The 23,095-nt window shown below is 56.5% G+C and overlaps 2 protein-coding genes across 9 annotated transcripts in view; one reads left to right on the top strand and one right to left on the bottom strand.

The window, feature by feature from the left end:
- DCHS1 (dachsous cadherin-related 1) overlaps window positions 1-17,971 on the top strand; it is a 125,529-nt gene extending 107,558 nt beyond the window's left edge. For 7 of the 8 annotated variants that reach the window (XM_065596708.1, XM_065596698.1, XM_065596730.1 and 4 more), the window contains 5 exons: window positions 4,093-4,247; window positions 8,984-9,114; window positions 9,974-10,260; window positions 12,216-12,354; window positions 12,720-17,971. In XM_065596708.1, coding sequence (XP_065452780.1) covers window positions 4,093-4,247; window positions 8,984-9,114; window positions 9,974-10,260; window positions 12,216-12,354; window positions 12,720-15,334 — 3,327 coding nt within the window. In that variant the 3' untranslated portion in view covers window positions 15,335-17,971. The remainder of the gene's footprint in view (window positions 1-4,092; window positions 4,248-8,983; window positions 9,115-9,973; window positions 10,261-12,215; window positions 12,355-12,719) is intronic. The other variant, XM_065596740.1, reaches the window with a different exon arrangement.
- The window catches only part of LCMT2 (leucine carboxyl methyltransferase 2), a 517,091-nt gene that overhangs the window by 224,447 nt on the left and 269,549 nt on the right, over window positions 1-23,095 (bottom strand). The gene's annotated exons all lie outside the window — the stretch shown is intronic.

Here is a 23,095-nt window from a genome sequence, read left to right as displayed (position 1 = left end):
CAACTGAGAGTATCAATTCAGGACAAATTGCTTAGAGCAGGGCAGTTAGAGCCCAAGGCTGGGATTTCTCCACACACAAGCAATTCCCTTAGACATTCCAGTTTCCCAGTGTCACCACCAGTGGCACTCGTTTTGGGGACGAGTGGTTATGAAAACCAATACCCCAGTAAAAGAAAAAAGGTGCCACTGGATTCCTTGTTGTTTTTGTGGATACAGACTAACATGGCTACCCCCTGATACTTGACGCCATGCAAGGCACTAAATTTAGCCTTATGGAGTGGAAATCCATCAACCTCAACAAAAAACTCGCACAGATACAGACAGACATCATCTTCCTCTCCAAGTGCAAACAGATGGACATCATACCAAATGGACTGAAGGTAAAAAATCCATTGCAATCAACATACTACACTGACTATGGTGAGAGACTGTGCCACACACTCTCAAAGAAACTGAGGAACCATCTGATCAGCATCCTGTACAGCAGACAGGAGAAGATCAAGAATGAGCTCTCAGAACTGGAGACTCTCATACAAAACCAACCTTCCACACAAACTTCCACGTGGCTGGACTTTACAAAAACGAGACAAGCCATTTACAATGCACACTTCACTTCTCTACAGAGGAAAAAGGACTGTAAGCTATCTAAACTAATACCTGCCACTAGGGGCTATAACAATGGTACCCTCAACTCACCTAACAATATTGTTAAACTATCCAACCACACACTTAGCCCGGCGGAAGAGTCTGTCCTATCTCGGGGACTCTCTTTCTCCCCCACCATCCCCACAAACATGATACAGTTCTGCGGTGATCTGGAAGCCTCCTTTCGTCGTCTCCGACTCAAGGAATATTTTCAACACACCACTGAACAGTGCACTGACCCACAGGAACCCTCCTACCAACACTACAAGAAGAAGAACTCTGCGTGGACTCCTCCTGACATTCAAAATGACAGACTGGACCTCTACATAGAGTGCTTCCGCAAACGTGCACAGGCTGAAATTGTGAACAAACAGCATCACTTGCCCCATAACCTCAGCCATACAGAACACAATGCCATCCACAGCCTCAGAAACAACTCTGACATTATCATCAAAGGGGCTGACAAAGGAGGTGCGGTATAGTCATAGTGAACAGGTCAGATTATGAACAGGAGGCTGCCAGGCAACTCTCCAACACCGCATTCTACAGGCCACTATCCTCCGATCCCACTGAGGAATACCAAAAGAAACTACACCATCTGCTCAAGAAACTCCTGGCTACAGCACGGGAACAAATCTACATGGACACACCCCCAAAGCCCTGACCCGGGGTATTCTATCTGCTACCCAAGATCCATAAACCTGGAAACCCTTGACGCCCCATCATCTCAGGCATTAGCACTCTTACAGCAGGATTATCTGGCTATTTGGACTCTCTCCTCAGACCCTACGCTGCCAGCACTCCCAGCTATCTTTGAGACACCACCGACTTCCTGAGGAAACTACAATGCATTGGTGATCTTCCTGAAAACACCATCCTGGCCACCATGGATGTAGAAGCTCTTTACACCAATATTCTGGACAAATTGGAGAAATGGTCTGAGGTAAACGGATAAAGTTTAACAAAGACAAATGCAAAGTGCTCCACTTAGGAAGGAAAAATCAGTTTCACACATACAAAATGGGAAGAGACTGTCTAGGAAGGAGTACGGCAGAAAGGGATCTAGGGGTTATAGTGGACCACAAGCTAAATATGAGTCAACAGTGTGATGCTGTTGCAAAAAAGGCAAACATGATTCTGGGATGCATTAACAGATGTGTTGTGAGCAAGACACGAGAAGTCATTCTTCCGCTCTACTCTGCACTGGTTAGGCCTCAGCTGGAGTATTTTGTCCAGTTCTGGGCACCGCATTTCAAGAAAGATGTGGAGAAATTGGAGAGGGTCCAGAGAAGAGCAACAAGAATGATTAAAGGTCTTGAGAACATGACCTATGAAGGAAGGCTGAAAGAATTGGGTTTGTTTAGTTTGGAAAAGAGAAGACTGCGAGGGGACATGATAGCAGTTTTCAGGTATCTAAAAGGGTGTCATAAGGAGGAGGGAGAAAACTTGTTCACCTTAGCCTCTAAGGATAGAACAAGAAGCAATGGGCATAAACTGCAGCAAGGGAGGTTTAGGTTGGACATTAGGAAAAAGTTCCTAACTGTCAGGGTGGTTAAACACTGGAATAAATTGCCTAGGGAGGTTGTGGAATCTCCATCTCTGGAGATATTTAAGAGTAAGTTAGATAAATGTCTATCAGGCATGGTCTAGACAGTATTTGGTCCTGCCATGAGGGCAGGGGACTGGACTCGATGACCTCTCGAGGTCCCGTCCAGTACTAGAATCTATGAATCTATGAATCTGTATTCCATATGAGGATGGACTACAAGCTGTCAGGAACAGTATCCCTGATGAGGCCACAGCACGCCTGGTGGCTGAACTTTCTGACTTTGTCCTCACCCACAACCATTTCAGATTTGGGGACAATTTATACCTTCAAGTCAGTGGCACTGATACGGGTACCCGCATGGCCCCACAGTATGCCAACATTTTTATGGCTGACTTAGAACAACGCTTCCTCAGCTCTCATCCCCTACCGCCCCTCCTCTACTTGCGCTACATTGGTGACATCATCATAGGGACCCACAGAAAGGAGGCCCTTGAAGAATTCGACCTGAATTTCAACAATTTCCACCCCACCATCAACCTCAGCCTGGACCAGTCCACACAAGAGATCCACTTCCTGGACACTACAGTGCAAATAAGTGATAATCACATAAACACCGCCCTATACCGGAAACCTACTGACCGCTATACTTACCTACATGCCTCCAGCTTCCATCCAAGACACATCACACGATCCATTCTCTACAGCCAAGCCCTAAGATACAACCGAATTTGCTCCAATCCCTCAGACAGAGACAAACACCTACAAGATCTTTATCAAGCATTCTTAAAACTACAATACCCACCTGGGGAAGTGAGGAAACAGATTGATAGAGCGAGACGGGTACCCAGAAATCACCTACTACAGGACAGGCCCAACAAGGAAAATAACAGAACACCACTGGCCATCATGTACAACCCCCAGCTAAAACCTCTCCAGCGCATTATCAACGATCTACAACCTATCCTGGAAAACGATCCCTCACTCTCACAGACCTTGGGAGGCAGGCCAGTCCTCGCTTACAGACAATCCCCCAACCTTAAGCAAATACTCACTAGCAACTACACACCACACCACAGAAACACCAACCCAGGAACCAATCCCTGTAGCAAACCTCGTTGCCTACTCTAGCATTAACAGTGGTTGCAACAATGATCTATACGGTCACAGTCTATGTTAATAATGTCACAGAAGCGTGAGATTGGGGCCAGAGTGGCCCATGGGTCTGAGCCATAAGCGTGAGATCAGAGTCGGAGTGGCAAGTGTAAGATCAGGGCTGAAACAGCCCATGGGTCTGAGCCGGAAGCGTGAGATTGGGGCTGAACTGAAATGGCCCGTGGGTCTGAGCTGGATGTGTGAGATTGGGGCTGGAATGGCCTGTGGGTCTGAGCCGGAAGTGTGAGATCAGGGCTGGAACAGCCCATGGGTCTGAGCCGGAAGTGTGAGATCAGGGCTGGAACAGCCCATGGGTCTGAGCTGGAAGCATGAGATAGGGGCCGGAGTGGCCCATGGGTCTGAGCCGGAAGCGTGAGATTGGGGCTGAACTGAAATGGCCCGTGGGTCTGAGCTGGATGTGTGAGATTGGGGCTGGAATGGCCTGTGGGTCTGAGCCAGAAGTGTGAGATCAGGGCTGGAACAGCCCATGGGTCTGAGCTGGAAGCATGAGATATGGGCTGGAATGTCCTGTGGGTCTGAGCACAAAGCATGAGATCGGGGCTGGAATGGCCCGTGGGTTTGAGCCAGAAGCGTCAGATCGGGGCTGGAATGGCCTGTGGGTTTGAGCCGAAAGCGTGAGATGGGGGTCGAAATGTCCTGTGGGTCTGAGCCGGAACCGTGACATCGGGGCCAGGGTGGCCCCTTGGTCTGAGCTGGCACGCTGAATCCCATTTGTTGTTTTGCAGGTTTTGGCTGACGACCCAGATCAGGGTGCAAATGGTCAGGTGACCTACGCCATCAACCAATCGCTGCCCATGAACGGGCTGTACCACATTGATGCCCAGATGGGGACCATCACCACTGCAGCCATTCTGGACAGGGAGATCTGGTCGCAGACCCGGTGAGTGAAAGCTGGCCAAATGGAATAAGGCGCCATGTGTCCCAGGGAGGCGATTAGCTGCTGGAACAAGGCCCATGGGAAGTGGGAAATTCTCCATCTCTTAGTGTCTTCACATCCACTCTGTCTGTATTAGCAAAATTTAGCCGACCTCAAGTCACTGGGCTCCATACACAGAGAACTGGGTGGGCATCGCTAGCATGTGCTATGCAGCAATTCAGACAAGATCTGACGGACCCTTCTGACCATAAACTCTGTGACTCTCACTTGTACTTGGGGCTGGCACCACAATGAATTTCCAGGCACCACGTATCTGCTTAGCCTGAACACTCTGGGCATCCCCCACCCCTCTTGCCAAGCTACACACTCTGAGCACCATTCCCACTGGGCACCATGCCCCCCCATCCCAACCTCTCTGGGCACAATGTGCTCAATCACCCATATATCTACTTCTCCCACACCCTCTGGGCACTATATAACCACCCCTCCCACAGACCACGCACTGGTCATCATGCCTGCCCTACAGCCCACAAACTCTGGGCACCGTGCCCCCCCCACAGCTCATATACTCTGGGCATCATACACACAGCCTCCCCACAGCCTACACTCTATGGGCATAATGCAAAGACCCTCCACAGCCCACACAAACCGGACACAATGCAATGACCCCGCACAACCTATGTCCCCATGGGCCCCATGCAATGGCCCCCTATAGCCCATGCCCTCTGGGCACCATGCACCTCCCCACAGCCCACACCCTGTAAGCACCATGCACCTCCCCACAGCCCATGTCCTCTGGGCACCGTGCACCTCCCCACAGCCCATGCCCTCTGGGCACCATGCACCTCCCCACAGCCCACACCCTGTAAGCACCATGCACCTCCCCACAGCCCACACAAACTGAGCACTGTGACCACCACCCTACACACAGCCCACAAACTGGGCACCATGCCCCCTTTCCCCCCACAGCCCACACACTCAAGGCATGATGCACCCCTCCAGCCTATTCACTCTGGACACTATGCACCCTCCTGTCCCACAGCCCATGTATACTGGGCACCCCCCACACACCCACAGCTCACACACCCAGGACTCCATGCCTCCCCTAATACCCCCCACACTCTGAGCACCCAGCCCACACACCCAGGGCTGTGTGCATACCCTAATACCCCCCACACACACACACTCTGAGCACCCAGCCCACACAGCCGGGGCTCTGTGCATCCCCTAATACCCCCCCCCACACACACACTCTGAGCTCCCAGCCCACACACCCGGGGCTCTGTGCATCCCCTAATACCCCCCACACACACACTCTGAGCACCCAGCCCACACATCCGGGGCTCTGTGCATCCCCTAACACTCCCCCACACACACACTCTGAGCACCCAGCCCACACACCCGGGGCTCTGTGCATCCCCTAATACCCCCCTACACACACACTCTGAGCACCCAGCCCACACACCCGGGGCTCTGTGCATCCCCTAACACCCCACACACGCTGAGCACCCAATGTGACAGATTTTTTGGAAAAGGGCCCTTTGTTTTTTTTAGAATGGCTGCAAAGAAACCAAGAATTTTTTTATAATATTTTGTTTTAATATTTGTATAAAGTTTAACTGCTTAATTTTTTGTAGCTTTTGCAGAGTTAACTTTTTATTTTATTTTTAATTATTTGTTTATTTTTTAAAATAACACCTTAATTAACTTAGATTTTACCATTTTAAAAACTATTTTAGGGATTTGAATTTTTTATGTTTGCACTTACTTTTTTTTTACTTTTGCTATTATGCCCTTAGGGCTTTTAACCTGTTTTTAATTTTTGTATTTGTTGCCTGCCTGCTTGTTTGGGCTCGATTTTTTGTTTGTTTGTTTGTTTTGTTTTGCTTGCCTGCTTGTTTGGCCCTGGTTTTGGTTTTTTTGCTGCACTGTTTTTTTTTATGGACATAGGCTTTGTTTTACTATCAATTTAGCAGGGAGGGTGGGCTTTTTAACTAGCCCCCACCCCTTCTGTTTGTTTTTTTTAAATATTTTTTGCATAGGTACTGCTACTATTTGCTTATATTTTAATATTTTTAGGGATGGGTTTTATATAGAAAATATTGCTTGAACATATTTTTTATGAAAACAAAATTAATATAATTTTGTTGTGCCCACAATTATACAAAGCATAAAAGTTTATACTAATTTTACAGCTGCCCCCAAGTTTTTACTTTTTTGCCTTTTATACTTGGCATACAGATTTAATAAATGTTGCCAAGTATGCACGCTTTTTTGAAGCTTCGCCACGGACCCCAGGGATTGTATTTCACCTTGGTGAGAGCCCTCTCCAACCGGGAGAGGTTTTTACCCCCCTTTCAAAGAGGCAACAGGGTTTTGTTTTGTTTTTTGCTGCCTTTTTTGTGGCATTAAGTTTACCAGCTTTTTGTGACCCCAGCGGGCCGGGCAGCTGGACTTTTGTGTTTGCGCTTTTTAATGCCTGTGCATTTATCTTTGACCCTCTTGTTGATCCCATTGCCCATGACTGTGGGACTCCTGAGTCCACAGTTATACCCTTTTGTTTTTTAAACATGTTACCATTTGTTGGTACTGCTTTTAAAATGTTTGTAGTTGCTTAAGATTTTACGCTGCCCAAGCCGGCACCAGGGCTTACAATGTTACCCCACTGGGCCAGAGGGAGGAACGCTAAGCTTTTTTTTGTATTATTTAGCCTTTACCACCGAGGCTTTATACACCCCATGCAAAAAAAAAAAACCCCTAGGGGCAGAGCGAGAAATTTGAAGGGTTTTTTTTATGCGTAGTTATGCTACAGCTGAGGGTGTATGCACCAAGGATTTTACCGGCATGGAGAGAGGATTGCTAAGGTTTTTTTTTTATTGCCCTGCCATACTACGACTGGAGGTATACCCATTTGGAAGTATTTTTTTTTTTGCCGCCCGTGGTGGAGAAAGGGATGCAAAACCTTTTTTTGTTTTTTAGCCCTGCTGCAACTGAGGATGAACATACCTTTATTACAAAATTTTTAACATGAAAGGCCCAGTCCCGGGCAGACCAACATGAAATATTAAGGACAGAACAGTTGGTGCGCTTTGCAGGGCCCCCCACCCCCGGCAATTCTCCACCAAAAATGTGACAGATTTTTTGTTACCAATCTGTCTGAGGCGTCAGGTGATTAGGCTGAAGCCACAGGATTGTTAGGGGAGGAGATGAAGGAGCACACCAAGTGACTCAGTTTTAAAGCTTTATTAATAAAATAACAGCGGAGAGTGCTGGGTGCTCCCCACGTCACTCAGAGGAAGGAAGGAAACATTAGTGCCTGTGCCCTAACCCACTTTCATACTCACACACGCACAACCCAAGGCTGGCCAAGCCTGGGGGTAACAGAAGAAGAAGAGGGGGAAGGGTGAACGAGAGTTCTGTCCTGTGCACCGTTTAGGGTCCGCTGTTGATCTCTGACCTGCTTTGGCTTTTGAGAGGATTTTTAAGCCCTGGGTTTTTCTGGGGGCATTTTGTTTAGGGACCTTTGTCCCCCGTGCTTTTTGTACCAGTTTAAACTGGCTTTCCGTGGCATTCTCAGCTTTCCCAAAACACATCAGCTTCAGAGATGCAAGACTGTTGTTTTCCCCCTCGCTGGCCTTTGCTGTCTTACTAGATTTTGCAGCCCCTGCAGTTCTGTTCAGCTAAATCCTCCTTTCTCACGGCAGTTCGGGGTTGGAATCCAGGTCCCCATCTTTCTTGGCAGGCAGCCTAGAGTCGGTTGTGTGCCATGGCCTTGGACTGAAGTCAGCATCTTATCTTCGAACCTAGCTGAAGCATCGAGTTAACCCATTTCCTTCTCCCTTCGTCCCTCTACGGCCTCTTGTAACCTGCAAAGAAACCTTTTACATCACACTCACACCTTCAACCCATCCCACAATTCACTTTACTACATAAACAAGTGTTAGCAATGTACAGTGCTAAACTGCTTACCCAGGGGTCCCCATGGCGGGGGGGGCAGTTATATTGTGACACCAGCCCACACACGCAGGGCTCCGTGCATCCCCTAACACCCCGCAGGCTCTGAGCACCCAGCCCACACACCCGTTGCTCCATGCATCCCCTAACACCCCCCCACTCTGAACACCCAGCCCACACACCTAGGGCCTCATGCATCCCCTAACGCCCCCCCACTCTGAGCACCCAGCCCACACACCCAGGGCTCCATGCATCCCCTAACACCCCACACACTCTGAGCATCCAGCCCACACACCCGCGGCTCAATGCATCCCCTAACGCCCCCCCACTCTGAGCACCCAGCCCACCTACCCGGGGCTCTGTGCATACCCTAATACCCCCACACACACACACACTCTGAGCACCCAGCCCACGCACCCGGGGTTCTGTGCATCCCCTAACACCCCCCTACACACACACTGTAAGCACCCAGCCCACACAGCCGGGGCTTCATGAATCCCCTAACACCCCCCACACTCTGAGCTCCCAGCCGACCCATCCGGGACTCTGTGCATCCCCTAACACTCCCCACACACTCTAAGCACCCAGCCCACACACCCAGGGCCCCATGAATCCCCTAACACCCCCCCCCCCCCACTCTGAGCACCCAGCCCACACACCCGGGGCTCCATGCATCCCCCACACAGCCCACACTCTCAGGGCATTATGCATCCCCTTCCAGTGTGCATGCGGGTGCACAGGGTCCTGCGCGATGCTGATCCTGATGCTTTGTCTCTACCCCACAGGCTGGTGGTGACAGCGATGGACAGAGGGAACCCGCCCCTCATCGGCTCGGCCACGCTAACCGTGGTGGTGATGGACGTCAATGATAACAGCCCCACCATCCCCCTGCCCTGGGAGGTGCGGGTGCCCGAGAGTAAGTGGGGCACAGGGTGGGGGTAGGGTAGCATGGAGGCGAGCATGGTGGGGGCTCAAACCCTGCTACCTGTGCAATCCTGGGATTAATATGTAAAGACTAATTTACATTAATCCTCAACTCCTTGTCCCATTGCCTCAGGGTGCTGCTCTAGTCAAGGTCTCTAGAGAGACTCCTGGAGGACTCTAACTATAGACTTGGAGCTTAACCACAGAGCTGCAGCCCAGAGTGCCCCTCCTGTAGGGTACTGGCCGGGTGCTGTCTAACAAGACAGGGCAGCCCCTCTCACAGCCCTGGGGGGCACCAGGGCACTTCCCTGCAGAGCCTCTGGCCTGGGCCCTGGGCTGTGGCTGTAGCCCTCTCACTGGAGAGGGGCTAGTCATGGGTGGCTGAAGCCCACATCCCAGAGTGGTGCCTTTCTGTCAGCCAGCCCCAAGCTTCCTTCGCCCTGCTCCCCCTGCCAGTCCTGGCGCCCCACAGCTAGAGCCCCACACCTCTTTTCCCGCCCACCCCAACTCACTCCTGCTTGAGCCCCCTGCCGTCCTCATCAGCCCTGGCTATCCTTCCATCACTGCCTGCCCCCCTCCACCAGCCCCAGCTCGCCTCACAGGAGCCCCCTCCACGCACCCTCCCACTCCAGCTCCCATCTGCTGCCACTTAACCCTCTGTCCCCACACGTCACTGCCTTTCCCTATCGGCTCCAGGTAACATGGCATCCCCTTCTGGCTCAGTGCTGAGCTGGGTTCCTGTCCCCCATACAAAGAGCCCTGCCTCAGTGGTTCCCTCTCAGATCTTCTGGAGGGGGGCAGGACTCCCAGCACTGAGCCTGTGGGCTGCTGACATGGCACCCCTCCTGCAGACACCCTGCTGGGCACTGAGATCACCCAGGTGACGGGGAATGACGTGGACTCAGGCCCAGCGCTCTCCTACACGCTGGTGCCGGATGGGGGCGCAGCAGGAACCTTCAGCATCCTGCGCTACGGGGGCCGCATCGCCCTAACAGCGCCACTGGACTACGAGCAGTGCAGCCATTATGTCCTGACCATCCGCTCCTCCGACTCCCGGCATGAGACTGAGGCCAACCTCACTGTCATTGTGGAAGATATCAACGACAATGCGCCCACCTTCAGCCAGGGCCTCTACCAGGTACTGTGCCAAGCACTGAACTATTGCACCTGCTGCAGGGCTTCCTTGTTACCACTCCTAGCCTCATGGCTGGTGCAAGGAAGTTTCGTGCCCTAAGCGAAACTTCCACCTTGCGCCCCCTCCCCGCCCTGAGGCAGCTCCCCGCCCCCCCCTCCACCCTGAGGTGCCCCTCCCGCGGCAGCTCCCTCCCCACCCTGAGGTGTCCCCCCGCCCATGGCAGTTCCCCCGCCCCGGGGATTCGTGCGGCAGCTCCCCACCCCCGCTCACCTCTGCTCTGCCTCCTCCCTGAGCACGCTGCCCCCGCTCTAATTCTCCTCCCAGGCTTGTAGCACCAAACAGCTGATTGGCGCTGCAAGCCTGGGAGGCGGGAGAAGTGGAGCGGTGACCGTGCGCTCGGGGAGGAATGCTGTAAAAAAAAAATTGGGGGCACCGCTTTTTGGAGCCCCCAAATCTTGGCGCCCTAGGCAACCACCTAGTTTGCCTTAATGGTAGCACCGGCCTTGCCTAGCCTGTACCAAAGTTTTTTCCAAAAATCATGCATGTTACACATTTTTAAAGGATTTACCATCAGTACCAAATTCTTGGTCTCAACCCATAGATTGTGTATTAAGAGACATAACTGCAGAAGCAAATTCATTACAGGGAGGTGCTTCCAGGTATGATTATCATACCATGCCTTCTGTTTAGACAGTCCCGTTTGTTCAGCATTTATTGTATTTTTCAAACCCTTTCTGTACCAGAGTATGTGTTAGTAAGGTGCATATTGTTAACAGTGAGGGGCATTAGGCATTAACCATGGGAATCAAGTACCAGGGGAGGTGATGGAAGAAGTTCTCCATCCCTTGATGCCCAAGGCTGGAACAACCCATCAGTGGGCTATAGGCACTATACTCTTATGGGCCCTTACCTTCTTATGAATAACAACACCCAGCCGCACAATGCTTTGCCATGGCTGAGCTGGGCCATGCTGTGGCTCCACCGGGACCGGTTGCTCATCCTGCTGCTGCTCAGGACCTGCTGACTAGGACAGTGTTGCAATGCCAATCACTCAAACTGGGCCTGGCCACCCCCGTCATGACAGCAGGACACACAGACCAAGTGTAGAGATTGGCATTGCAATCCTTGTCATGGTGAGCAGCAGCAGGATGGGCAGCTGGTCTGGTAGATCCACCACATGGCCAGCCCTGCTGCAGTGAACGTACTGTACAGCTGTGGGTTGGGCCCCAGGAATGGTGCCTAGTTGGCCTGTACATTGATCAGCCTCGTTAATGGCTGTGGCTACAGCCTGCGTGCCTTCGGGGGGTTCAGTCACTCACAGGTTATTGGGCTCATGACATGATGATCTGTTGGATCCTTCTGGCCTTACACACTAGCACCCTGCACTCTAGCCAGAATGTGCCCATCTAGCCTGCTGTTCCCCCATCCTGGGTCAGACAAGTGGGGCTGCCCAACCCGGTGCGCTTGCCTCTCTCCAGAGCCTGATGCTTCCAGGGCAGGCACGCCCTGCTTGTGACTCCCCTGCCAAACCGGGAGCCATTGCCAGAGCTCCGAGGTGAGCCCCAGGAGAAGCCTGAGAGGGGACATGATCACAGTTTTCAAGTACGTAAAAGGTTATTACAAGGAGGAGGGAGAAAAAATGTTCTTCTTAAGCTCTGAGGTTAGGACAAGAAGCAATGGGCTTAAATTGCAGCAAGGGCGGTTTAGGTTGGACATTAGGAAAAACTTCCTGACTGTCAGGGTGATTAAACACTGGAATAAATTGCCCAGGGAGGCTGTGGAATCTCCATCATTCGAGATTTTTAAGAGCAGGTTGGACAAACACCTGTCAGGAATGGTCTAGATAATATTTAGTTCTGCCATGAGTGCAGGCGACTGGACTAGATGACCTCTCAAGGTCCCTTCCAGTTCTATGATTCCCAGGTGTCTGATGATTCTGGGCTTTGCTTCCCTTTCAGGTGACATTGCTGGAGCACACACCAGCAGGCAGCACCATCCTCACGGTCAGTGCCACAGACAAGGACTCTGGCAGCAATGGGGAGCTCACCTACCACCTGGCTGTGCCCAGCTCCGACGTCTCCATCAACCCCAGCAACGGTAGGTGGGAATGTGTTGCTGTGCCTAGGCCCTGGGAAAAGCAGCTCCATCCCGTTCCAGCAATGGGCAGCTGTTAACTGGCTTCCTGGAGACAGAGCCATCCCCTTCGGGGCCCCACAGCCTGGAGCTGTCTGACTTCCCCCCAGCTGTGACCCCCATCACCAGAGGGAGTGGGTCTGGCCTCCCTATTTTGCCTTGAGGTTAATAAGTCCCCTGACTCTCCGCACCCCAGGGGGTGGGGGTGGCTTCTCGCCCCACCTTCCCCCACTCCCAACACTCTTCCCACCCCTATGCTCATCCATTGGTGCCTGGCAGGCTCCGCGCCCCAGTCCAGGGCTGTGCTGACTAACTTTGTCCTCATGCAGGAACGCTGTTCGCCTCCCGTCAGGTGGAGCTGGATGCAAACCAGCCCACGCTGGACCTGGTGGTAGAGGTGCGTGACCACGGCTCTCCCAGCCTCTCGGCCTGGACCACAGTGCAGATCCAGGTGCTGGATGTGAATGACCACAGCCCCACCTTCCAGCAGGCGCACTACAATGCCTGTATCCCTGAGGACCTGCGCCCGGGCACCACCGTGCTAACGCTAGAGGCGGGTGACGCTGACCTGTCCCGGGAGAACGCCGGCTTTGACTACACCATTGTCAGCGGCAACAGCGGCAATGCCTTCCAGGTGGAGAGCCACATGGGCTGGTCTCGGGGGCACCTGCGCACGCAGGGAGCCCTGGTGCTGGTGGAGGCGCTGGACTTCGAAGCCATCCCCATCTACAACTTGACAGTGGCAGCCTCAGACCGGGGTGTGCCACAGCGCAGCACCACCGTGCCAGTGCTTGTCACTGTGCTGGATGTCAACGACAACCCGCCAGTCTTTGCCCGGGCTGAGTACCACACAGCCGTGAGTGAGAGCACCCCCCCGGGCACCGAGCTGCTGCGGCTGGCGGCCCATGATGCCGACTCGGGCTCCTATGGCCAGGTGCACTACAGCATCAGCTCCGGCGACCAGCGCAGGCTCTTCCAGCTGCATGAGGCCACAGGCGCCCTGCGCCTGGCACAGTCCCTGGACCGAGAGACCCAGGCCCTGCACAGCCTGGTGGTGCAGGCCTCTGATGGCCCCGGCGGGCACTTCGCCCTGGTGCCAATCACCATTGAAGTGAAGGACATCAACGACAACATACCCTACTTCCCGGTGGAGACACTGAGCGCCAGCGTGCGGGAGAACCTGCCGCCAGGCACCCTGGTCACCACTCTGCATGCCATCGACGCTGACACTGGGGCCTTCGGGGAGCTGCGCTACGCTGTGTTGGAGCAGGCAGTGGGGGAGCTGGGACCCCCTGAGGGCAGGGATGTCTTCTTCATCAACCGGACCTCCGGGGAGCTGCGCTCCCGCCTCGCCTTTGACTATGAGCGTGCCAAGGCTTTCCAGCTGCTGGTGCAGGCCACGGACGCTGGCAATGCCTCAGCCACCGTCACCGTGCGGGTGCTGGTGACCGGTGAGGATGAGTACAGTCCTGTCTTCCTGAGCCCGGACTTCAGCTTCGAGGTGCCTGAGGGCGCCCACAAGGGCCAGAGCATTGGCCGAGTGCTGGCCACTGACGAGGACGAGGGTGTGGACGGTGTGGTGCTCTACTCTTTAGCTAAGCCCTCACCGTACTTCGGGGTCAACCAGACCACTGGCACCATCTACCTGCGCGTGGACAGCCAGCCACAGCCAGCAGGGCGGGCCAAGCGGGAGCCGCGGGAGATGAGCCTGGAGGTGCAGGCCCGCAGCCCCCTTCCTTCCTCCCGCTCAGCCTCTGCTCAGGTCTCCATCGACGTCACCCACACCTCCTTCGGCCTGGCGCCGGACCTCAACTTGCTGCTGGTGGTAGCTGTGGCTGCCTCCCTGGGTGTGGTGGTGGTGCTGGCCGCCGTGGCCATCATCCTGGTGCTGGTCCGCTCCCGGCACCAGCAGGGACACAAGAAGCCAGAGCAGGACTCGCAGCTCAACCGCATGCAGAGTGGCTCCTTGCAGAAGCTAGGCCATGAGGAGCCGGTGCTGCCCGGCAGTGACCGCATCTACCACCAGGCCCTGCCAGGCTATGGCAGCGAGTCGGCCGGACCCTACCCGCGGGGCGGCTCCCTGGACCCCTCCCACTCCAGCGGGCGTGGCTCAGCCGAGGCAGCCGAGGACGACGAGATCCGGATGATTAACGAATACCCACGTGTGGCCAGCATCACCTCCTCCATGCAGGAGCACATCTCAGCCCGCGGCCCCGACTCAGGCATCCAGCAGGACGCTGACCAGCTCTCTGACATCTCCTGTGAGCCCACCAGCCTGGAGAGCGCCCAGTGGTTCAAGAGCAAAAAGGGCTCCAGCCTGCTGCTGCCTGGGCAGCCGCCCCATCTGTACCGCGAGGATGGGGGCAGTAGCACCTTCCTGGGCGTGGGCTGCGGCCTGAGCGTCTCCTCCCACCCCAAGGACTACACCTTCCCTGAGGACGGCAAGCCCTCTGTGGAGGGCTCCCTCACCGCCGTCGTGGCCAGCGAGGAGGAGCTCCGCGGCAGCTACAACTGGGATTACCTTCTGAACTGGTGCCCCCAGTTCCAGCCCCTGGCCAGCGTCTTCACCGAGATCGCCCGGCTCAAGGATGAGAGCTCCCTGCGCAAGCCCTTCCAAGCCAAGCCCAAGGCAGAGCCCAAGCCCCGCATTGATCCTCCGCCCCTCATCACCTCGGTGGCCCATCCCGGGGCCAAGTCAGTGCCCCCCAAGCCAGCAGTGGGCAGGACCTTCCCACACCTGTCCTCCCTGCGCCGCTCACCAATCAGCCACGAGGGGTCCATCTCCTCCTCTGCCATGTCGCCCAGCTTCTCGCCCTCGCTGTCCCCACTGGCCGCCCGCTCCCCTGTGGTGTCGCCTTTTGGTGTCTCCCAGGGGCCCTCGGCCTCCGTCATCAGCGCCGAGCACTCGCTGGAGCTCCCTGAGGAAGCTGAGCTCAGGATTTAGCCCCAGGCTCCCATGGACTCTCAGCCCCTCCTGCTATTCTCTGCAGCCTCCAGGCACTGCAGGGGCGGGGGCGGAAGGGCTGGATCTGCCACCCCCACAGGCTGCTTCATTCTCAGACCCCAGCAGGTTGCTGGTTCTGGTTCCAGTCCCTCCACATGGGCTGCCAGTTCCACTGCGCATGTCAGCGCCCTGATAGGCTACTTGTGGTGGTGCCGGTCCCACTGCCTCAAATGGCTGCTGGTGCCAGACCTGCTCTCTCATGGTACTGTTTGCCCTGAGTGGTGTGGGGCCAAAGTAGTGTCCTCGCCACCCCCACTCGGGACTCACTCCTCCAGTCCTGTGGGCCAAGCTGCCCAGCTGGGGCGGGGGGGAGGGCAGCAGCTGCACCTGCCTGGGACTGGGCGGAGGGGGGGCAGACTGTGAGCCAGAGGCCGGGAAAGCAAGGCCAGGCCACCTACGCACTGGGTGAGGGTTTCTGAGGGGGGGACACATTCCAAAGGGATGGGGGGAGCATGGGCCAGCGCACCAGACATCATGCCATGCACATGCACAGAACTCACTCTGTCCCCCACTCCCCATCACCTCACCGTGAGGGCAGATCCTGTTCCCTGCAGACCTGCCCAGACCCAGGAGAAATCCCATTCCCCGCAGGCCTGTCCAGCTCCAGAATGGGGGGGAAATCTGTTTTCTACAGGCCTGTCCAGCTCCAGGATACAGGGAACCTGGGGGACGGGGTACACTAACCTGCAGGACTGGCCAAACACAGGATGGAGGGTCCTATTCCTACAGACCCCTCCAGACCAGTGGGGAACAGATCCTGTTCCCTGCAGGTTTTCCAGGGGGAAGGAGTAGGAAATCTCGTTCCCTGCCACCCCATCCAGACCCAGGGAAGGAATCCCATTCCCTGCAGGCTCGTCTGGCTCCAGGGGGCAGATCCGGTTCCCCACAGATCATCCACGCCAGGAGCTTCCCAGCTCATGGATTCTGTTTTTTGCTGCTGAGACAAGCTGCATGGAGGAGCAGCTTTAGGAGGGCCAGAGACTGGTCACAGGGCTGCCACAGAACCTCACCTGCACCAGGGCCAGGGACACGCTTGGGCCCCTCCCATGACTGAGCCGGTCCTGAGGCCCCTGGAGGGACAGGGCAGATGGAGACAGCATGGACCGCACCTGGGACTTTCAGCAGCCGTCAGCCCCCCCGGGTGTGCCACTGCACCTTCTCTTTCGGCAGCAAGACAGCATCCAAAAGAGCCCACCGCCCCGCAGTCTGTGCAGCCACAGTGCCCCCTTCCCCAGGCAGGGTGGGTCTGTGCATCCATGAGGCCTCCTCCGGGGGAGAATCCGTGCTGCTGCAATGTCCTGCTGGTGGGAGTGCAGCCATGATGCCCCCTCCCCCACCAGAGGGGGGTCTGTGCAGTTGAAAGAGATACCCCCTGCCCGTCTGCCCCTGGGCTGGGGTCCCTGCACCCAGCGCCTCCACTGTAGGGGCCCCATAGTCCCCTGTGGGAGGGGTGGACAATTGATTGTGGCAGCTCATCTCCTCCCCTCAGTGTGGTGCTGTGAGCATGGCACAGGAACATGTTCCTGTGGAGGCTGGTCCCCACCCTCGTGCTGCCACCCGTGTCTGGCTGCAGCCCATCTTGGTGCCCCATTATCACTCTCGCCTGCTCAGCCCTGGCACCAGAATCAGGCCATCCTTGCCCTGTGTGTTGCACACACCTGGATCGTGGGGCTGCACAGACTGCAATTGGACAAAGGCTGCCTGCGGCCGAGAGACGAGCAGCGTGCTCCCCTGCCATCCAGCACCATGCACAGCACCCAGGCTGGGTGCAGGAGCACTCAGGGGATGGCAGAGCCCCCCCCCCATCCTGCCTCAGCTACGTTTGGGGGGCTACATCTGTCTGTTCGCCTCCATCACCAGGCCTGCAGCAATAACCCAGCAGCAGAGGTAGCGCTGCGCTGACAGGGTGAGGCGGGCGCAGAGTGGAGCAGGGTGCAGCAGATGTGAACAGGCTGTGGGGGGAGGGAAGGTGCAGCCACCTAAGGTGTGACTTGGTGGGTGTGGTTGGGGGAGGGTGGAGTAGGGGAGTGGATGTGGTCAGAGTTGGTGTGGCCAGAGGAGTGGGCGTGGCTGGGCACAGGTGGGTATGGCCCAGGCATGCATAACAGCAGGGGATAGTGTGCCCCTCCCCCTGTCCCAGCTGTTGGAGAACTTTGTGGTTTGATTGTGAAAGTTTCATGCTGGAATCTTGTGGCCCCAGCCGCGCCCCTCCCCCTCCATCAGACCCGCCCTGCACCTCTCTGCACGCAGCCCCCCCATCCCTCCTTTGGCCCCCCCCTGTGCCCAGCCTCCTCCATCACTCAGTCATCTTGAGCCACTGTCCCCAGTGCCCGTTGGGCTGCTTTGCTGGGGTCAGCCCTGCTGCTCAAGGGGCATTTCAGCCCGTGTGTGGCTCCCTGGCGCCCTCACTTATCCTGGGACGGGGACATGCAGGAGCACCTGGGGGGATCCTGGGGTTGGTGGTGACATGGGGAGCCCCAGGGGGGGTGGCAGTGACATGGGATGGGGGGGGTTGTGGTGACATGGGGAGAGCCCAGGGGTGGCAATGACATGGCGCGGTGGGAACCGAGGGGGATGGCAGTGACATGGGGAGAGGCCGGGGGGTTGTGGTGACATGGGGGCCAGGATCCGAGGGGGATGACAGTGACCTGGGGGGGGTGGCGGTGACATGGGGGAGTTCCGGGGGGGGTGGCAGTGACATGGGATTGGGGGGGTTGCGGTGACATGGGGAGAGCCCGGGGGAGGCGATGACATGGGGCGGTGGGAACCAAGGGGGATGGCAGTGACATGGGGAGAGCCCGGGGGGTTGTGGTGACATGGGGGGGTGGGAACCAAGGGGGATGACAGTGACCTGGGGGGGGTGGCAGTGACATGGGGAGAGCCCGGGGGGTTGTGGTGACATGGGGGGGTGGGAACTGAGGGGGATGGCAGTGACATGGGGAGAGCCCAGGGGGTTGTGGTGACATGGGGGGGTGGGAACCGAGGGGGATGACAGTGACCTGGGGGGGATGGCAGTGACATGGGGAGAGCCCGGGGGGTTGTGGTGACATGGGGGCCGGGAACTGAGGGGGATGGCAGTGACATGGGAAGAGCCCGGGGGGTTGTGGTGACATGAGAGGGTGGGAACCGAGGGGGATGGCAGTGATCGGGGGGGGTGACATGGGGGGAGCCTGGAGAGGTGGGGGTGACATGGGGGCCGGGAACTGAGGGGGATGTCAGTGACCTGGGGGGGTTGCAGTGAAATGGGGAGAGCCTGGGGGGGTGACATGGGGGGCCGGGAACTGAGGGGGATGGCAGTTACCTGGGGGGGTGGCGGTGACATGGGGAGAGCCCGGGGGGTTGTGGTGACATGGGGGCCAGGAACTGAGGGGTATGGCAGTGACATGGGGGGAGCCTGGAGAGGTTGTGGTGACATGGGGGGCCGGGAACTGAGGGGGATGTCAGTGACCTGGGGGGGTTGCGGTGAAATGGGCCCTGCCAGGCACTCCCCTGTCCCAGGCAGGGCTGGGCTGTGTGCCGAGGGCAGCAGGAGTGGACAGGGGCAGTGGCACAGAGAATTCTCTGCCCAGCCCAGGACTAGGGTATCCCTGTGTCGTCCCCCCCGCCCCCATGGGATCGGAGGGGTTTGTCCTTGCTCTGTCCCTAATGCAGCCCTCAAGCAGGTAACAGGCTCCAGGGGGGCTCCTGCCCAAGAGATCCATCTCCCCACTGACCACTGGGGTCCCTCACACTAGCCCCAATGTGTGTTGGGGGGAGGACCGGATAGATGTGGCACAGCTCCCAGTATGGGGGGGACACGTGCATCGCTGATCCCAGTATGTGGGGGACGGACACATGCATTGCTCATGGCAATATGGGGGTGGGGAACAGACACATGTACATGCACCGCTGAGCGCAGTGTGTGTGTGTGGGGGGGATGGACACAAACATGGACCACTGAGCGCGGGGGGGATGGACACAAACATGCACCACTGAGCGCGGGGGGGGGGGGGTGGACACAAATATGCACCACTGAGTGGGGGGGGGATGGACACAAACATGCACCACTGAGCACAGTATGGGGTCTGTGCAGGTGACTGCATCAGGAGCTGTGTCTCCAGTTATTTATTTTTACACTTTGTACTAAGCGGTTCTGTTTTCTACTTTGTTTGTAGCCTTTTGTATCATGTCCGTGCTGAACTGCATGTATTGGGCCCTGCTCGCCTGCCCACGACCCCGGGCTGCTCCAGCATGGCCCGGACCCAAGTGCCAATTTCTCAAAGAAATGCCTTAATAAACCACACTTGTTTGTACAGAGACCCTCAATGCCTTAGGCAGAACCGATGGGGCGAGCCCAGCTTCCAGCCACAGCACCATGGAAAGCCAGTCTCAGCAGCCAAACCAGGGGCACAGCAGCAAGCCGAAGGCCCAGTGAGAAACAGGGACCACAACTAGCCATGGGAGCAGACCCCTGGCACCTGATGCCCATGGGGAGGGCTAGAGGGCATTGCCTGCATGGCAGCTGAGCCAGACCCTGGGCTGAAAGGCAGTAAATGTGGCTGGCCACTGGGAAGGTGGGGGAGGGAGGACAGGCCCAGGCCCCCACTTTTGCCATCCACAGGCAGGTGGGGCAGGGCAGGGCAGCTCTGGTTTCAATTGTGGAGGGGGCGGGGGGATGGGCGCTGCCAGGGTCACTCAGAGCAAGGCACCTGGCTGGCTGCTCACTAGGCCCGGAAGCAGCAGCCTCACTCTGGCCTTTCTCCCTCACTAGGGAGGGGTCTGGGCAGGGTCCTGTCACACTGGGACAGGCCAGGCCCCCTCCCCTGGACTCTGCGTTACCGCCTCCCACAGCACAATGCCCTAACATGGCACTAGGGAGCACTGTGCTGTAGGGGGCATTCTCCCTTCCCAGTCAATGCCGACCCCCAGTGCCCAAGCAGGGTGCTAGGGGGTCCCTGTGCTGCTGGAGTCTATGCCTCAGACCCTCTCCTGATTAAAGATACTGGAGGCTAAATTTCCAGGGTAAATCAGAAATTACACTTTACCTCCTTTACTCCTGGGGGGAGTCTGCGCCAAAAAAAAATCAAAATTCTGCATATTTTATTTGGCAAAATAATGCAATATAATCATACCAGTTTCAATTGTTTTGGTAATTTATTTAAACTACAATACAGAAAAAGTCACAATAAGTATTCAGCATTTCCTACACACATGAAAATGAAGTTACAAACGCTTGGTAACTAATACCCTGCATTCCAGTTATAATCCTGGATTTTCATTTAAATTACATTACAGAACACCAAACAGCACACACACAAAAGTAAAATGTAATTTTAAATTGCTCAGACTTTCACACATGAAAGTCATACAGTTTTGCTAATCATTGTCCTGGACCTGGCTGGGTACTTTGAGATATGTTTGTTCTAATTGTCCTGACATTTTATTGACTGCTTGGTAAATGTTTTATTTGCCCTCAAAGTCTTTTTTTTTTTAATGGGGTAAGTAAAATAAATCCTGAGCTGTAATCTAACCCCATAGTGCCAGTTTGGCCCAGGAAAAAAGTGAGAAAGCACATAGATCTTCCCAGCTGATTCCCTTCCTGTCATTTATAATAAGGCTCCTTTACATCACTCTGGCAATGTAGGATCCTTAAAACTTTCACAGGTTTTATGCTCCTGGGAGAATTGACTGAGGCCTTGGCTACACTGGCGCTGTACAACGCTGCAACTTGCTGCGCTCAGGGGTGTGAAAACGCCCCCACCCAAGTGCAGCGCTGTACAGCGCCAGTGTAATCAGAGCCTGCAGCGCTGGGAAGTCCTGAGTGTAGCCAAGGCCTAAGAATGGGAACAGTCAACTAACAATAGGAGCTGCTACATTTCTGCCTCAGAGAATGAGATCAATTCACCATCTAAAGCTTTACTTTACTACACAGTCAGGGTGCTACATTTGTGCCTCGGAGAATGAGATCAATTAACTCAGGCAGGCTGCTTCATTTGTGCGTCTAGCCTGCCTCCTGCATAAATAAAAAGCCCTTACAGGCCAGGGAGCTGCAGTCACAGGAGATGGACAGAGTCTCTCTCACTTGTTGGCACGCACGTAGGCCCAGCCCCACCCCGTGCCAGGCAATGAGCACGCAGGCATGGACGCCCAGCAGCCCTCTCCCCTGTCTCTGAGACTGCCCCAAGCATGCTGGAACAGACCCTTGGCCCGGGCTGCTGGGGAAGTGCTGCGTGTCCTCCAGCAGATTTCTTTTGCATTTTTCTGCGCAGGGGGCACAGAAAACCCCACATGGGCACAGAATCCCCCCAAGAGTACTCCTTATACCGGACATCTCCCTGCTGGGCACGGCTGGGACTGGAGTAGCCAGGAGCTCCACCCACAGCCAGCACCCTGCCCTGCTGCCTGCAGCGCCCCCTGCTGGGCACGGCTGGGACTGGAGTAGCCAGGAGCTCCACCCACAGCCAGCGCCCTGCCCCGCTGCCTGCAGCGCCCCCTGCTGGGCACGGCTGGGACTGGAGTAACCAGGAGCTCATCCCACAGCCAGCACCCTGCCCCGCTGCCTGCAGCGCCCCCTGCTGGGCACAGCTGGGACTGGAGTAGCCAGGCGCTCCCTGCACAGCCAGCACCCTGCCCCGCTGCCTGCAGCGCCCCCTGCTGGGCATGGCTGGGACTGGAGTAACCAGGCGCTCCCTGCACAGCCAGCACCCTGCCCCGCTGCCTGCAGCGCCCCCTGCTGGGCATGGCTGGGACTGGAGTAACCAGGCGCTCCCTGCACAGCCAGCGCCCTGCCCCGCTGCCTGCAGCGCCCCCTGCTGGGCATGGCTGGGACTGGAGTAGCCAGGTGCTCCCTGCACAGCCAGCACCCTGCCCCGCTGCCTGCAGCGCCCCCTGCTGGGCACGGCTGGGACTGGAGTAACCAGGAGCTCATCCCACAGCCAGCACCCTGCCCCGCTGCCTGCAGCGCCCCCTGCTGGGCACGGCTGGGACTGGAGTAACCAGGAGCTCATCCCACAGCCAGCACCCTGCCCCGCTGCCTGCAGCGCCCCCTGCTGGGCACGGCTGGGACTGGAGTAGCCAGGAGCTCATCCCACAGCCAGCACCCTGCCCCGCTGCCTGCAGCGCCCCCTGCTGGGCACGGCTGGGACTGGAGTAACCAGGAGCTCATCCCACAGCCAGCGCCCTGCCCCGCTGCCTGCAGCGCCCCCTGCTGGGCACGGCTGGGACTGGAGTAGCCAGGAGCTCCACCCACAGCCAGCGCCCTGCCCCGCTGCCTGCAGCGCCCCCTGCTGGGCACGGCTGGGACTGGAGTAACCAGGTGCTCCCTGCACAGCCAGCACCCTGCCCCGCTGCCTGCAGCGCCCCCTGCTGGGCACGGCTGGGACTGGAGTAACCAGGTGCTCCCTGCATAGCCAGCGCCCTGCCCTGCTCCCTGCAGCGCCCCCTGCTGGGCACGGCTGGGACTGGAGTAACCAGGTGCTCCCTGCATAGCCAGCGCCCTGCCCTGCTGCCTGCAGCGCCCCCTGCTGGGCATAGAATCATAGAACTGGAAGGGACCTCGAGAGGTCATCTAATCCAGTCCCCTGCACTCAAGGAAGGAATAAGTATTATCTAGACCATCCCTGACAGGTGTTTGTATAACCTGCTCTTAAAAATCCCCAATGATGGAGATTCCACAACCTCCGTAGGCAATTTATTCCAGTGCTTAACCACTCTGACAGTTAG

This window comes from Chrysemys picta, chromosome 1 (genome assembly GCF_011386835.1).
Source record: "Chrysemys picta bellii isolate R12L10 chromosome 1, ASM1138683v2, whole genome shotgun sequence".
Lineage (NCBI taxonomy): Eukaryota > Metazoa > Chordata > Testudines > Emydidae > Chrysemys > Chrysemys picta.
The sequence above is the reverse complement of the archived record's forward strand: the minus strand, read 5'-3'. Positions and strand labels throughout refer to the sequence as shown.